At 40.1% G+C, this 16,392-nt stretch overlaps 1 protein-coding gene across 1 annotated transcript in view; it reads right to left on the bottom strand.

The window, feature by feature from the left end:
* The window catches only part of ME1 (malic enzyme 1), a 202,677-nt gene that overhangs the window by 110,778 nt on the left and 75,507 nt on the right, over nucleotides 1-16,392 (bottom strand). Inside the window, exons 4-5 of the mRNA XM_061131985.1 lie at nucleotides 3,294-3,369; nucleotides 153-314 (exon numbers count right to left, since the gene is read on the bottom strand). Of these exons, the coding sequence (XP_060987968.1) occupies nucleotides 153-314; nucleotides 3,294-3,369 (238 nt within the window). The remainder of the gene's footprint in view (nucleotides 1-152; nucleotides 315-3,293; nucleotides 3,370-16,392) is intronic.

The raw sequence follows: 16,392 nt of genomic DNA on the forward strand, positions 1-16,392 counted from the left end.
ATTTTTCTTATAAGAGTTGAAGGATGCGTTTGAGGAGAGAGAAAGAATCAAAATGAAAAAGATGAATTTCATGAGGTTTCTAAAGTAATTCAAAATGCAGGAATGGTACTACTTTTTAAGGTGTGTAGCTGTTAAAGACTTAAAGTGTTTACCTCATTTTCCGTTCCCACGTCCAGCATGACAGGCAAACATTGTTGTGGGTTCATCCCTCCACAAGCTGTATACAGAGCCAGTTTACCCACGGGGATGCCCATTCCATTACAGCCAAGGTCTCCCAAGCCAAGAATACGTTCTCCATCAGTCACCACAATAGCCTCAAATAAAAAAATATATATATTAATAGATGTTTGCAAATCCTGGGGCACAGTTCCTACTCTCTCTTTCTGAAGTTAAATATTTATGCAACGAAATACTAAGCTGTCAGAAAACATAAATGATGGACATGATTTTATATGATCAAAAATGATGGAAATGATTTTCTATAATCATTAAGTGTAGAAGAGTGGGGAGAATAAATTGAAAACATGTATTTTAAATGTATTTGTAAAATACATACATATGATCAATTTGATTGTTTAAAAATAAAGACAAGGTATGCCCCTAAAGATTCAAAGAACTCAAAGAACTCAGTCTTCAATCAGGAGGAGTACATGGGCAGAGTACAGGTAAATAAAAAGCTCAAACTGGGAAATAAAGTGAAACTTAAACGACAGCTTGGAAACTATTCACATCCATTTTGAATACCATTAGAGGAAAGCCCATGATTTAATAGCACATAATTGCTGAGGAGTCCCCAGTGCTCTGATCTTTAGTTTATGTATCCTCCTAATTTCACAACAATGCTGATTCATCCTCTTTAACTCTTATTACACTGGATACTATTCTACCAAGAACGGTCTATTGCTCTTCTTAACGGTCTATTGCTATTCTTAACAGTAGAGTATTACTAGACATTGGTTTTTTTTTTTTTTTTTGGTTTATTTCTAATCTAAGTTTATTGTAGTTTATTTCTAATTTCAGTTTATTTTTATATCTAAAAAGCATGCATTTTAATCACGTGGAGATTTTAATTCTAAGTAATTTGTTGTCTTTATCGAAATTAATGGATCTATCATCTTTATCCTGTAATTCACGGCCATTATATGAATTTAAGCAAAACCAATTTTGTCCGACAAAATTTATCGGATTTTCTACAAACTACTACACCCGTCATATCCATTGAGCCTAGAGTAAAATGTCAGTTATTTGACTTTGGATAAACTGATGAATTAAAGCTTCTGTTTCTTATGTATAAACATGGGAACTAAAAAAGGAACTTTTCAGAGTAGATGCATGACATTAGGAACCAACTGTGTTTTGCTCACCACCACACACCAACACCTAGCACAGCATGTGGCTCATAGAAAACGATCAACAAGAATAGTCAGTTGAATAGATCTATGATTCAACACCGAAGAAGGGAATGGCAAACCACTTCAGTATTCTTACTTGAGAACCCCATGAACAGGATGAAAAGGCAAAAACATAGGACACTGAAAGATGAACTCTCCAGGTCGGTAGGTGCCCAATATGCTGCTGGAGATCAGTGGAGAAATAACTTCAGAAAGAATGAAGAGACGGAGCCAAAGCAAAAACAACACCCAGTTGTGGATGGGACAGGTGACTGCAGCCATGAAATTAAGACACTTACTCCTTGGAAGGAAGGTTATGACCAACCTAGAGAGCATATTAAAAAGCAGAGACATTACTTTGCCAACAAAGGTCCGTCTAGTCAAGGCTGTGGTTTTTCCAGTGGTCATGTATGGATGGGAGAGCTGGACTGTGAAGAAAACTACGCACTAAAGAATTGATGCTTTTGAACTGTGGTATTGAAGAAGACTCTGGAGAGTCCCTTGGACTGCAAGGAGATCCAACCAGTCCATCCTAAAGGAGATCAGTCCTGCGTGTTCATTGGAAGGACTGATGCAGAAGCTAAAACTCCAATACTTTGGCCACCTGATGTGAAGAACTGACTCATTTGAAAAGACCCTGATGTTGTGGAAAGACTGAAGGCGGGAGGAGAAGGGGACAACAGAGGATGAGATGGTTGGATGGCATCACCAACTCAGTGGACATGAGTTTGAGTAAACTCCGGGAGTTGGTGATGGACAGGGAGGCCTGGCGTGCTGCAGTCCATGGGGTTGCAAAGAGTCGGACACGACTGAGAGACTGAACTGAACTAATGATTCAATACAATGAAATCATGATATACAAGAACTTACCACAGTACCTGATACATTACAAATTCTCAAAAAAACTGTAGGCATTAATACTATTATTATCATAAGGACTAATGAACAGAATCATAGCATTTTAGAAGTAAGGGGGAATTTTGAGTATATTCAGTCTATCCCTCTTATTTTCTATCCCTCTGAAGATCAGAAAACTGAAATAATTTGCCTCAGGTGATTTATCTGGTTAAAGTCAAAGAACCAAGACCTGAGTGTTTACTTTTTCTACCACACAATAGTGCAGAATATATACAAAAATTTTTGAGATCTTTTCATTTAGTTTTCTATTCACCTATATTATGCAGCTCTTAAAGAACTGCCTTAAAGGTAAATACATGGGAGAGGAGGGTGAAAATTATATTTGCATATTCCATAAAGCTGATCTCTGTCAAATTTTTCACGTCTCATTATAAAGGGTCAATATGTTACGCTGTTTTGGAGGAGGCAACCTGAGACACCAGCATTCAGTTCCCACCACCACCACATACTACTGTGTAATCCACCTGGGCCTTCCTTTCCTCATGATACTAAATACCTGAGTTAATCTAGATAAAGTGTCTCACTCAGAAAGCTACCAAATGTCAGATATAACTGTTATTCTGTTCTCATTAGCTTCCTCTCTCCCAGAGGAAGTCCCATGAGATACTTGAGGTTACCATGACAAAGAAAATGAATTAACAGATGTTTTTTTGCCCACACTGATTCTTCTAAGTAGATGATCAATTACAGAAGAAATAAGAGTTTGCTTAAAGAAATTCAGGTACTACGTCAACATTTTTTCAACACTTATCATCACTTACAATAAATAAAGAAATACTAAAAAATTTGGCAGAAATAAAGGGAAAACTTAGAATCTAGATGGTATCAGGATAAAATTAATCCACTATGCAAAAATCAATGGGATATAAATTGAAAAGCTAGAGAATGCTACCACTACCTAGTATTGTGAAAAGGGTCAGTATGTTATGGGACAGGAAAAAGAACAAATGTGCCACAGTGGAAAAAAAGTGGTAACTAACTTACCTTGATGACATCTTCTGGCCATGCATTAAGAACGGAAGAAATATGTCCTCGGTCATGGATACTAATAAAGAGACCTCTGACAGGAAAGAAAAAAAGAGTAATTTTAATTTACTTCAGACTTGTCAAACTATCAGGAACATTTTTTTTTTAATTTTTAAATCAATTTACTATATCTCCAAGCTGGTTTTATATCTTCAAGCTGGTTTTAGAAAAGGCAGAGGAACCAGAGATCAAATTGCCAATATCCGCTGGATCATCAAAAAAGCAAGAGAGTTCCAGAAAAACATCTATTTCTGCTTTAACGACTATGCCAAAGCCTTTGACTCTGTGGATCACAATAAACTGTGGAAAATTCTGAAAGAGATGGGAATACCAGACCACCTGACCTGCCTCTTGAGAAACCTGTATGCAGGTCAGGAAGCAACAGTTAGAACTGGACATCGAACAATAGACTGGTTCCAAATAGGAAAAGGAGTACGTCAAGGCTGTCTATTGTCACCCTGCTTATTTAACTTATATGCAGAGTACATCCTGAGAAACGCTGGGCTCGAAGAAGCACAAGCTGGAATCAAGATTGCCGGGAGAAATATCAATAATCTCAGATATGCAGATGACACCACCATTATGGCAGAGAGTGAAGAAGAACTAAAGAGCCTTTTGATGAAAGTGAAAGAGGAGAGTTAAAAAGTTGGCTTAAAGCTCAACATTCAGAAAACTAAGATCATGGCATCTGGTCCCATCACTTCATGGCAAATAGATGAGGCAACAGTGGAAACAGTGGCTGACTTTATTTTTCTGGGCTCCAAAATCACTGCAGATGGTGATTGCAGTCATGAAATCAAAAGACGCTTACTCCTTGAATGGAAAGTTATGACCAAACTAGACAGTATATTAAAAAGCAGAGACATTACTTAGCCAACAAAGGTCCATCTAGTCAAAGCTATGGGTTTTCCAGTAGTCATGTATGGATGTGAACGTTGGGACTATAAAGAAAGCTGAGCACCAAAGAATTGATGCTTTTTGAACTGTGGTGTTGGAGAAGACTCTTGAGAGTCCCTTGGACTGCAAGGAGATCCAACCAGTCCATCCTAAAGGAGATCAGTCCTGGGTGTTCATTGTAAGGACTGATGCTGAAACTAAAACTCCAATACTTTGGCCACCTGATGTGAAGAGCTGACTCATTTGAAAAGACCCTGATGCTGGGAAAGATTGAGGGCAGAAGAAGAAGGGGACGACAGAAGATGAGATGGTTGGATGACATCACCGACTCAATGGACATGGGTTTGGGTAGACTCCAGGAGTTGGTGATGGACAGGGAGGCCTGGTGTGCTGCGATTCAAGGGGTTGCAAAGAGCCGGACACGACTGAGCAACTGAACTGAACTATATCTCCATTTTTACCTATAATTTTTATCAAAGCCATTAAATGTATTTCCATTTTTATCAGTAATGTTTACCAAAATTATTTCCTTAAACAAATAAGGGACAGGAATCTTATAAGTAAGGTTATTACTTGCAATATTATTAGTTATCATATTAAACAATATATTGACATCTACAATAAAGGCAGGTTAATCCTTATAACACATATTCTTAAGTATTTTTAACATTCCCAGTTTTTATACATAGTTTAAATAGTATTATCATTTCTCCCATAGATTAATTTACAGTCTTCATTAAATAAGATAATACATGTAAAAGCACTTTGAAAACCAGCATGAAGCATATGTACAGAGGCATTTCACTGTATATTTCATTATTACATATTTACAGTGTGAAGAGGGGACCACCTATAGGAGTGGGCTAAAGTGACAAACACATGCTGAGCAGGCCTTTCATGTGAAAATTACCTGTAAAACCCTGATACTGAGTCCCCCCCAAACCAAGTTTACGACTAATCCCTCTATCCAAAACTTTATTCTTTCTTGTCCCCTCAATCCTCAATCAATTCAAGTCAGATGCTAAAATTAATGTTGTTAACGTCCTTAAGGCACTAAAATTGCTGTTGTTGATATCATCGTTGATGTATTAAAGATAACATCATTGCTATTATAGATAACATTATGAACACACAACCTTGGATTGTTTCTCTAAGGCAAGAAGAGCTAACAGACCCCCAAGCCACAGACCACCCGGCCAGAGAATCCAAATCAGAAGCATCCTGACACTGGAAACCATGATTAAGGAATGTAGTTAAACGTAGATGATGACTGACCCCAGCCTCTGTTCTTCCCCTTTAAAAACACCAACTCAAAGACCAAGCCTACCCCCACTCCTTTGTTTGGCTTCCTGCAATAAACCCTTTGCTGCAAACCCTGCTCCCAGAGCTCAGCTTCACTTGACTCTTTGCTTTGTGGTCTCAGCTGTTTGTAACTCTGTTCTTCACTCTCAGTTTTAACTCTCAGTCTTTAACAGTGCTCTGCTATGGCCTCCCAATTCCTATGAAAGCTTAACAAGGAACTTTAAAAATTAAAGTAAAACATGTGCAGATGTCTTAATATTGCAGCAAAAACATAAATGAGTGAACAGTCTTTGGCACATACCAGTCAAACAGGCCTGCAAGAGTTAAACAATCTTGGTTATTCTTTAGCTGTTACTACTAACAAACACTTGTAGCTAGACTTGTCCTTCACAAAGCTATTAATAATTACTCTCTGACTCCACATAGATTACACTCTGCACCTGGCATTCTTCTCCCCCTTCACTCTGTTGTACCATTCTGATAGCATTTCAGAAAGAAGGTCACGGGCTGATAACTTCAGGGACACTAGACCCAGTTGCTGAGCTGCATGATCTCAGCTGTGGCCACTTTGAAACTTCGCAAAAGGAAAAACAAAATACAAGATCTTCATTGCTTTGAGCCTTATCACCTATCCACAGACTACAAGCCCCGGGATATAACCTCTCTCTATTCCCAGGAATGGGGAGCACAGTCCTCGAGGTGCTAGTCTGCTGTGCATTCCACTTTGCCAAGAAAAGATGAAGCCATTTTTCTATCTCTTCCAAACTCTGTTTCTGTTTCGGCATTTTCATTCAGCACCAGTGGACGGCGGCGGGGGGGGGAGGGTGTCAAGATTTTGGCAAACATTAACTTCACTTACAAGTTTTGCTGTAGTATCGTTAAATCCAACTCAAATGCAGAGAGGCACACACAACAAATACACAATCTGAACAACTGTTTAAGGCCACCACCCTTCTACTCTGTCTCCTTCAGAGCAAAACCCCACAAAGACGTGTATGTTCTTACTGCCTTCATATCCTTACCTCCCAGTCTCTTTTCACTGTTAATTAGGCTTTTCCTCCTCACTTCTCCCCCAAAACAGCTCTTCCCAAAGTCACTGCTGACAGACATCTGATAAAGACAAAGGTCAGCTCTCAACTCTCACCCTCTTCAATATCCCAACTGTGACTGACCTGGCTTTCAGGGTCGCGTCCACAGTGAAGATTTTCAGATGTCTGTCTTCCACCAAGACCACTCCCTGGGGCTCCAAACTGTAAATCTAACTAGGTACCTAAGCCCTCTCATCACTCAGGCCCCAACTCAAACTGGAGTTCCTCAGACAGGACTCTTCCGATAACAGCAGTCCAAGCACCTCCACTGGAGTATTTTTACCATTGTCATAATACCTTTATGTCTCTGAAGCTCCCTTACCTATTTTCTCATATGTTGGCCATCTGTCTCCTCCCTGCCACTGCCCACACCCACCCACCCCCACCCTCCAGGACACTTATACACACAAAGCAGCAAGTTCCTTAAGTAGAGAGACTCTGTTTTGCTCCTATTTATAAGCCCGATGTCTATATTGGCACATAGTACCTGTATTGGCACATAGTACGTGTCCAACAATATGTGCTGACGTCAAAGTGCCGAAAAAAACAAACCTTCCAAATTAAAAAAAAAAAGTTTTTAAGTTCAGAAAATATGAAGCAAATCCAGACTTATACTGACTTGAGTAATCCAAAATTATATTATGATAGTAAGTAACACAGGCAGATGACTGATGACCATCTGATTCAACAAAAATATTAATTTACCAAGTTGGCACTAAATTACATCCTTTCCTATTTACTTTTCGCTGTTTCATACGAAGTTATTTTCCTTCTCCAGAGTGATTATAAGCTCATTATAAATTATATATTTCTTTTGGAACCCTGTCATATCCAAATATGCAATCAACAAGGTCTCAATAAATAACTGTCACATTTATAGGAAATATATTTGGACAAAGAAGGCAATGCTGTTGAATTAGCTAAAATGTTCTTGGCAATGTACATTAAATAATGTTTCTTGGGAACTTGTTAGATAGCCAAGGTTTTCCAAGTAACAGTGGTCTCAGGAAACAGCATCTTCGTTTTAAACGAGAGGGACAACAAATATACTAAAATTTGCATCAGTTAAATGCCCAAGTTTATTGTACAAACATATGAGTGCAACTTCAGTGAAAGAGCCACCTGGACACTTGTAATCTCTTGCACTTAGCAGATTCATTTATGCAAAAGTGCTTACTTTTGGAGAAAGCTCAAAAAATGAAGAATCTGTAATGTCCCACCAAAGTCTAGCATTTTGATAGAATAATTTGTAAAACTTCCTGGAATGTCTCCTTGATGAGAAATTTAATAAGATGTCCAAAAGTGTGTCAGCAAAGACTCATGCTTCCTGGTATAAAAACTAGAAATGAAACATTAATCTCAACGTACATAAATATATACATTCATAAAATGAAAAGTTCAGACAAGAAAATAATCTGTCAATGATATTTTTTAATGAATGGGAATACAATAAACATATTTTCTTGGTCCAAGTTCTTAATTCATCAATTTGTTTAACATACTTATTCTTGATTCAAAGCATATTAACCATGCCAATTAAAATATTCATATTATTGTGTCTATTTCATGTTAGAACTGAGACAATTTAAAAATGCGGATCATTTTTTCTCAGATACGCACTTCAAACTTTTCTCATAACCTCTGATATTGTATATGTTCCACTCTCAAACAGATCTGTTAGATAAGATTCTTACTTCATGTTGTCTCACATAACATCTTTAATGAAATTAATTTCATATCAAAATAGAGTTCATTTCTAACATGCAACTTTCTGTGGTAACCAGACTTATATATTTCCTTATGGAAATGAATTCATGACTGCTCCTGACCCAGAGGAGGAAGCAATCATTCTACAGTTTTCAATAGTAATGCTCTCCTACAGAAGCTGAAGAAATTTAGACCCTGTACTTTTCACAAAATTTGAATTTGCATTAGTGAGCCCCAGTAGCTAACTTAAAGTTGAGTTACTCCAGCAGGTCTGGGCTAATGAGAAAAAACAATGTGCCCACAAAAGCTGTGCTGTGCCGTGCTCAGTCATGCCTGACTTTTCCCAACCCTATGAACTGTAGCCAGTCAGGCTCCTCTGTCCATGGGGATTCTCCAGGCAAGAATACTGGAGGGCGTTGCCAAGCCTTTCTCTAGGGGATCTTCCCAAGCCAAGGACTGAACCCAGGTCTCCCACATTGCAGGCAGATTCTTTATCATCTGAGTCACCAGGGAAGCCCCATTATACTGCAGTGGGTAGCCTATCCCTTCTCCAGGGGATCTTCCTGACCCAGGAATTGAACCAGGGTCTCCTGCATTGCAAGCAGATTCTTTACCAGCTAATTCAGGTAAAATGAAGTTTCCTATCAGGAGAGACCTAGGATAAAGATGCAGAGTTAAGAATCATATGCCTGGAGTTGAAAGGAATAAAAGAGAAAGAAGAGAAGGTCAAGGAGGAAATATCACACATTATACATCTTCTAGAAGATTAGGATGACTAACAAGAGTCCTTGCAAAAAAAAATCTAAGACAACTAGTGTTTCTGAAGCCACAGGAAGTCACGGGAGGACAATGTTAAGAAAGGTTGGAACAAGAAAATATAGGCACATGAAAAGATGCTCATCATCATTAACTATAAGTGAAATGCAAAGTAAAAGTACAATGAGGTACCAACTCACAAAGGTCAGAATGGCCATCATTATAAAGTCTACAAGTAACAAATGTGGGAAGAGGGCATGGAGAAAAGGGAAACCTCCTATACTGTCGATGGAAATATAAATGGGTGCAGTCACTATGGAAAACAGTATAGAGGTTCCTCAGAAAGCTAAAAATAAAAATATCACATGGTCCAGCAATTCAACTCCCGGGCACATGTCAAAACAAAACTATAATTTGAAAAGGTACAACAGCAACAGCACGAGTCACAATAGCCAAGTCACAGAAACAACCTAAATGTCCACTGACAGATGAATACACACACACACACACACACACACACACACGGACTCCCAGGTAGTGCAGTGGGAAAAATCCGTCTGCCAGTGCAGGAGACACAAAAGACATGGGTTCATTCCCTGGATTGGGAAGGTCCCCTGGAGGAGGAAATGGCAATCCACTCCCGTATTCTTGCCTGGAAAATCCCATCGACAGAGGAGTCTGGTGGGCTACAGTCCAAAGGGTTGCAAAAAGTCAGACACAACGGGGCATACACACACAATGAAATATTACTCAGCCTTAAAAAAGAATGAAATAATGCCATTTGCACCATCCAATGGATGGACCTAGAGATTATCATACTAGACAAAATTAAGTCAGAAAGAGAAAAACAAGTACTATATGATATCACTTACATGTGGAACCTAAAATATGACACAAATGAACATATCTACAAAACAGAACCAGACTCACAGACATAGAGAACAGACTCGTGGTTGTCAAGAGGGAAGGACTGGGGGAGGGGAAGATTGGGAGTTTGGGATTAGCAGATGCAAACTATTATATATAGACTGGATAAACAACAAGGTCCTACTGTATAGCACAGGAAACTATAGCCAGTATTCTGTGATAAATCATAATGGAAAAGAATATGAAAAAGAATACGTGTTCATAACTGAATCACTTTGTTGTAAAGCAGAAATTAACACAATACTGTAAACCAAATATACCTCAATTAAAAAGTTTTTTAAAATGCATGGATTAATAGTCTCTCCTTCAGAAAATGCTTAAAAGTCTTCTAAATATATGACAAAAAATTGTTTTTTTCCTGAAGTATTTGCAAGCTAAGTAGCCAACACGATCCCTCATCATTACCAAATAATTCGGTGCATTACAAACAAAAATATTCTGCTGCTGCTGCTAAATCGCTTCAGTCGTGTCCAATTCTGTGCAACCCCATAGACGGCAGCCCACCAAGCTCCTCCTTCCCTGGGATTCTCCAGGCAAGAATACTGCAGTAGGTTGCCAGGTCCTTCTCCAATGCATGCACACATGCTAAGTCGCTTCAGTTGCGTCCGACTCTGTGCCACCCCACAGACAGGAGCCCACCAGGCTCCTCTGTCCACAGGATTCTCTCAGCAAGAATACTGGAGTTGCCATTTCCTTCTCCAAAATACTGATACACTGCTATCATGAAATCTTCAGACATCATTCACAGAATACTGGAGGGCGTTGCCAAGCCTTTCTCTAGGGGATCTTCCCAAGCCAAGGACTGAATGCATACCTCCTTCATAACAAGAGTCCACTGTATTTTAGTTGTCATGTTCCTTGGTCCTCTTCAGTCTGAAACATTTCCTCAGTCTTTCCTTGACTTCCCATGACGTTAATGCTTCTGAAGTTACAAGTGTTTTTGTAAACTGTTCTATGATGTAGGTTTGACTGGTGTTTCCTCATGATCCCATTCAGGCTATTCATCTTGTACATGAATACCCCAGAAGTAATTCTAGCTGCTTCTCCTTGCGTCCTTTCAGGTGGCGCCATTCCTGATTTGTCCCATTATTGATAATGTTCACTTTGATCATTTGATTAATGGGACCTTTTTTCTCTTTGTAATGAACAATTACCTTATGGGAAGATTCTTTAAAACTGAAAACACCCTGTTCCTCCATTCAACTTTAAATTTATTCATATCACTGTGGACTTGTGTTTATCATTTCATTAAATAGGTTCTAATCCGTTGCAAACATTATTTATTTAATGCTTAAAATGTCCCAGAATTGGCCTGTGGGAGCCTCTTCAAGCTGATTTCTATGTCCTTTTGACACATCCCCATTATCCTTTGAGCACTTCCTTATTTTGTGGGACAGGATGTTCCAAGCTCATCTTTTGCTTATCCTGGCCCAGCCCTGGAATCAGTAATTTTTCTAAGGAGTTCTGATTCCTTTTCTGGCAGAGAGCAGCATTTAGATCTGAGTGCTGAGTGTACTCCTATGTTACTGGGGTGTCACTGCTGCCAAGCCAACTCAGCAGAGAGAATTAGAGAATATATGTGTGTGCATACACACTTCTTACATCCTTCCCAGGTGACACTAAAGGTAAAGAACCCGTCTGCCAATGCAGGAGATGTAAGAGACACAGGATCGATCCCTGCTTGGAGAACATCACCTGGAGGAGGGCATGTCAACCCACTCCAGTGTTCTTGCCAGGAGAATCACATGGACAAGAATGGCGGGCTATAGTCCATAGGATCACAAAGAGTCGGCCATGACTAAAGCAACCTAGCATGCAAGCATGCATGCATACAGAATACACACACATATATATTTCTATAACTATACATTCATCTATCTATACATTGCAAACCATAAATTCACACTAATACCTCCAATTCTAACACCACCACAGGATTCATCCTCGTGTTCTCCCCCTTGGTTTTCCCATTTGTGACAACCTTCTCCTAGAGTAAGAAACTGCACTCCCATAATGCTTCATACATTTCCTTCCTTGATCAGCCTTCTTGTATGAAATCAATCCTGTCTCCTCCCTGCATACACACCCCATTTCCTTCGCCAAGGCTCCAGTCTCTGAAGTGGGCAGGCCTCCCCCACAGATGGCCCCACTGGGGCTCTGACACCCGGTGCTGGGCCATTCTCCTACCAGATCCTCCCTTCCACCTGCTTGGCTCACACCTGAGCCAGGCTGCTCTCCACTCTGTCCAGGCTCCAAAACCCTTTGCTGGGCCCCCCAGGTCTTTTAATCAGAGACAGGAGGAGCATGAAGCAGAGAGAGGATGCAGCCTGACTACTGCTCTAATTGTTGAGAAGTAGAAAAAACTGGTGATGGAAATGCAAAAAGAAGCTACAATTATCTACAGCTGCTGGGGAAATACCAACCTAGATCCCATCTTTACCGATGAAGGGTTTTTATTCCTTTGCGTGCATGTGCGCGTGCTCAGTCGCTTCAGTAGTGTCCAGCTCTTTGCGACCCCATGGACTGTAGCCCACCAGGCTCCCCTGTCCATGGGAGTCTCCAGGCAAGAATCCTGGAGCGGGTTGCCATGCCTTCCTCAAGGGGATCTTCCCGACCCAGGGACTGAAACCAGGTCTCCCAAGTTTCAGGCAGATTCTTTACCATCTGAGCCACCAGGGAAGCTCTTTTATCCCTTTGCTTATCATAATTGCAGAAATTAGTTTCTTAATTTCTTATCTTTCATTTTTGTCATTGTTTTTCGTGTATTTATAGTAAAACAAGTTGATTTTTCCATCAGATTTCATACATTTAATTATACAGTCTTTCCTCATCAATCATGTTCCTGCATTTTAATTTTTTTTTTTTTTGGGTTTGGTCCAGTTCTTTTTTTTTTCAGTTTATTTTTAAAATTTTACTATTTATTTATATATTTTTGGCTGTACTGGGTCTTTGTTGCCGTGTGGGTTTTTCTCCAGTTGCGGCAAACTGAGGCTACTCTCTACTTGCAGTGGGCGGGCTTCTCACTATGACAGCTTCTCTTGTTGCAGAATCTGGGCTCTAGGGCACACAGGCTTCAGTCGTTGCAGCACATGAGTTCATAGTTGTGGTTCTTGGGCTCTAGAATACAGGTTCAGTACTTGTGGTGCACGGGCCTAGCTGCTCCATGGCATGTGGAATCCTCCCGGACCAGGGATCGAGCCTGTGTCTCCTGAACTGGCAGGCAGACTCTTCACCACTGAACCACCAGGGAAGCCTGGTCTGGTTCTTTGAATCTATCTGAAATGTCAGTACAGCCTGTTATATGAGGATGTAATAATCCATATCGTACTTCTCCAAATATCTCCTCTTCTGGTTTAACTACCCTTTGACTTCATTAATATCCTTTGTCTTTTGGTCCCTACTTTTATTTTTTTCCTCTAAATTAGCAGTCTGTGCTGATTGAAAGTCCTTCTTTATTCAGCTAGATTTTATCTGTTCTGCCAACCATTCTTAACTCCCTAGCCTTTCTGCTCTTTCCATCACACCCTTGCAGAAAACCACCAAATCTAAATCAATCCATCTGCCTCCTCTTTCCCTCAAGCCCTGCCGCAGAGTGCTGTTTGAGACAGGAGCTCAACCAAGCGTGTTAGATCCACTAAAACCTCACGGCCTCCCCATCGTCAGCCAGGTCCTCATAATTCAGCATGACGCCTGTGAGGACCTTCTATTGATTACTCTGAGACTGACCACAAGAGCTACATCCCTATCCCCATCCCTCTACACACTCATCAGACTCACACATCATTTTTCACTCGGAAGACAAAATAGAGACTTTCAGCTGTAAGCTCTCCACCTAGAAACCTCCTCCCATTATTCACTATGCGTCAGTGAATAAGGCCCCAGGATCTCTGTCCTCAAGCCCAGTTTGTCCTCACCCTGTCACTCCCGGACCACTTCCTAGTCTCTTTCACCATCTCCTAAGGGCTTATTTAGCCCTTAAGTGCTGGCACTCTTCAGGCTAGCAACAGTTCTCTTTCTCACTCTCATGCCTGGTGAAGGTCTCGGGACCCTGCTTTGTTCCCATCCTTGGACTCATTTTCAAGGTTCAATTTGCTTCAGCAGACGTCTGCAGAATATCTGATCTGTTAGCTTTATCTCCCATTTTTGGTCCCATCCTTTCCTCTTGGCATCTGCTCAACTAGTTCAGCTTGAGGACGATCTCGTTTCCAACTCTGGATCATCTTTAAAGGATTCATTTAGGCCTCCCTCCAATGCCCCCAGCTCCTCTTCCCCACTAGGCCAGCTCCGAATTGCTTATCACAGACCATGCAAGTGTTACCTCCTCTTGGAAATATTTCCTGACCAACATTCGGGCTGAGCTGGAATGTCTCTAATCCCACAGGCCCTTGCTGCTTTTCTGTAACATAACACTTTATCATATTGTCATATAATTTTTCACTTTCCTATATGTTTGTCCTATTAGATTATAAACTCTTGAAGTCAGGAATTCTGCATGGCTCATAGGAAAAAAAAAAAAAGAAGAAGGAAGCAAGGAGCTATAGCATGTAAGTCAGGAGAAAAGGGAAAATTAGTTTAGACATGATTTGGCACTAGCCAACCCAATGTTGGGAAAAACATTATAGCAAAAAATCTGGGCGAGAGAACACGCAGGTGCTGTGTGGTCGATGTATATAATTTTGGGGGTCTTCTGAAAATGACAAGGCCAAGGAACAGACAAAAGGAACCACAAATTATGGGGAAAGTCCCTGGAAAAGTACAGTACCAGAGCCAATGCCCAGTTCTAGGACTTGGAGTACTTGCTGCTAACAGATCTGCATGTGAATTCTTAGCGTTAACCTGGGGGCAATAGGTTTTAATGATGGCAAAAGACTTAAGAAATAATGAGAGAAGCAACTGATAGCTTCAGAACCACTACGTCTGAGGAAGAATCACAGATTATCATAAGATCACATCAGGTAAATAAGGTGGTTTAATCACCTTGGGCTTCATTCTGGTTTAACTTAGAAATAAAACTAGGATGAGATGGAGTCTATAGGTTAGGAAGGACCCAGGGGAAAGTCAGGGGCCTTCCGATTGAACACCAATTTATGATTAAAGTAAAAAACTTTTTAATTGAGGTTAGATGAGAAAGGTATATTTCCAATTTCATCTGATCATCCACTTCCAAAAGTAAGAGTTTTGAGGTGTTTGTTTTATATATAATATCCTATCACTGCTAACATGCATGACATTTTTCATTGCATAACTATTTGATTTTGCTCTGCAATGATAATCTTGTGAATTCATTTTGCTTACTGCAGACAATATTTAAAACTCTATTTTTAGTCTCAGTCCTCCTGAGGAGTGAAAATTAGTGTGGTAGACAGATTTCTAAGATGGTCCCAAGATTTCCCACCCCCATGATGTTCACATCCTGAATCAGCCCTAGGACTGTGCATGGACTGTACTCTGAGTAAATGACATTGGAAAGTACGGCTGGTGGGTTATCCAGGGGGGTCCATACTCTTAAGATTTCTTTAGAGAATTTCTCCAGCTGCTCAAAGAAGGGGAAGTCAGAGGCTCAAGGAGTGAGAAGGACTCCAAGCACTACTGTGAATTTAGAGGACGCCAAGTGGCAAGGAATAATAGTTATGTCCAGCAGCTGAGAGCAGTCTCCATCTGACAGCCAGCATGGAAACGGGGACCTCAGTCCTACAACCACAAGGAACTGAATTCTGCCAACAAGAGACACCTTGGGAGCAGATTTTTCTGTAGGTCCCCGGAGGAGTACTCAGTCTGGCCAATCCCATGATTTAGGCTTTCTGATACCCCAAACATAGACCCAACGACACCATGCCACAAATCTGACCTTCAGGACTATGAGCTAATAAATGGATGTTGTCTTAATCAGCAGAGTTTATAGTAATTTGTGACACAGCAATACAACCCTGAAACAAACAGTATGTATACTAAAAAGTAAAATTAAGATGCTCATTCCATATTTATCATTGACTCATATTTATTTTATGAAAGACATGACACAGTGCTTGATGCCAGGGAAAATACAAGAGGACTATCCACATACCACTGACCAGCTCTGTTGTCACTCCATGACCAAATCATCAATGCACAGCATTATTTAGCAGAGATGGCTACAGTTTCCAGAAATCAAAAGTGACTACTAAGATAGGTAATATTCTTCCAAATGGCGGTACCTTGCTAGCTATTATAACTCGATTTTTAGAATTCCAAAACAAAGCACTGGCAGTATTCTTTGAAAAAAATGCAGATATAGTGTAGTAATATTCTAAGATACTATGTGAGAAAACAGGAATATTTGGGCAGAAAAATGAACCATACATTTGAGGAATAAATAATTCCTTTTTTTTTTTTTTTTTTTG

Source organism: Dama dama, chromosome 28, assembly GCF_033118175.1.
Source record: "Dama dama isolate Ldn47 chromosome 28, ASM3311817v1, whole genome shotgun sequence".
Taxonomy (NCBI): domain Eukaryota; kingdom Metazoa; phylum Chordata; class Mammalia; order Artiodactyla; family Cervidae; genus Dama; species Dama dama.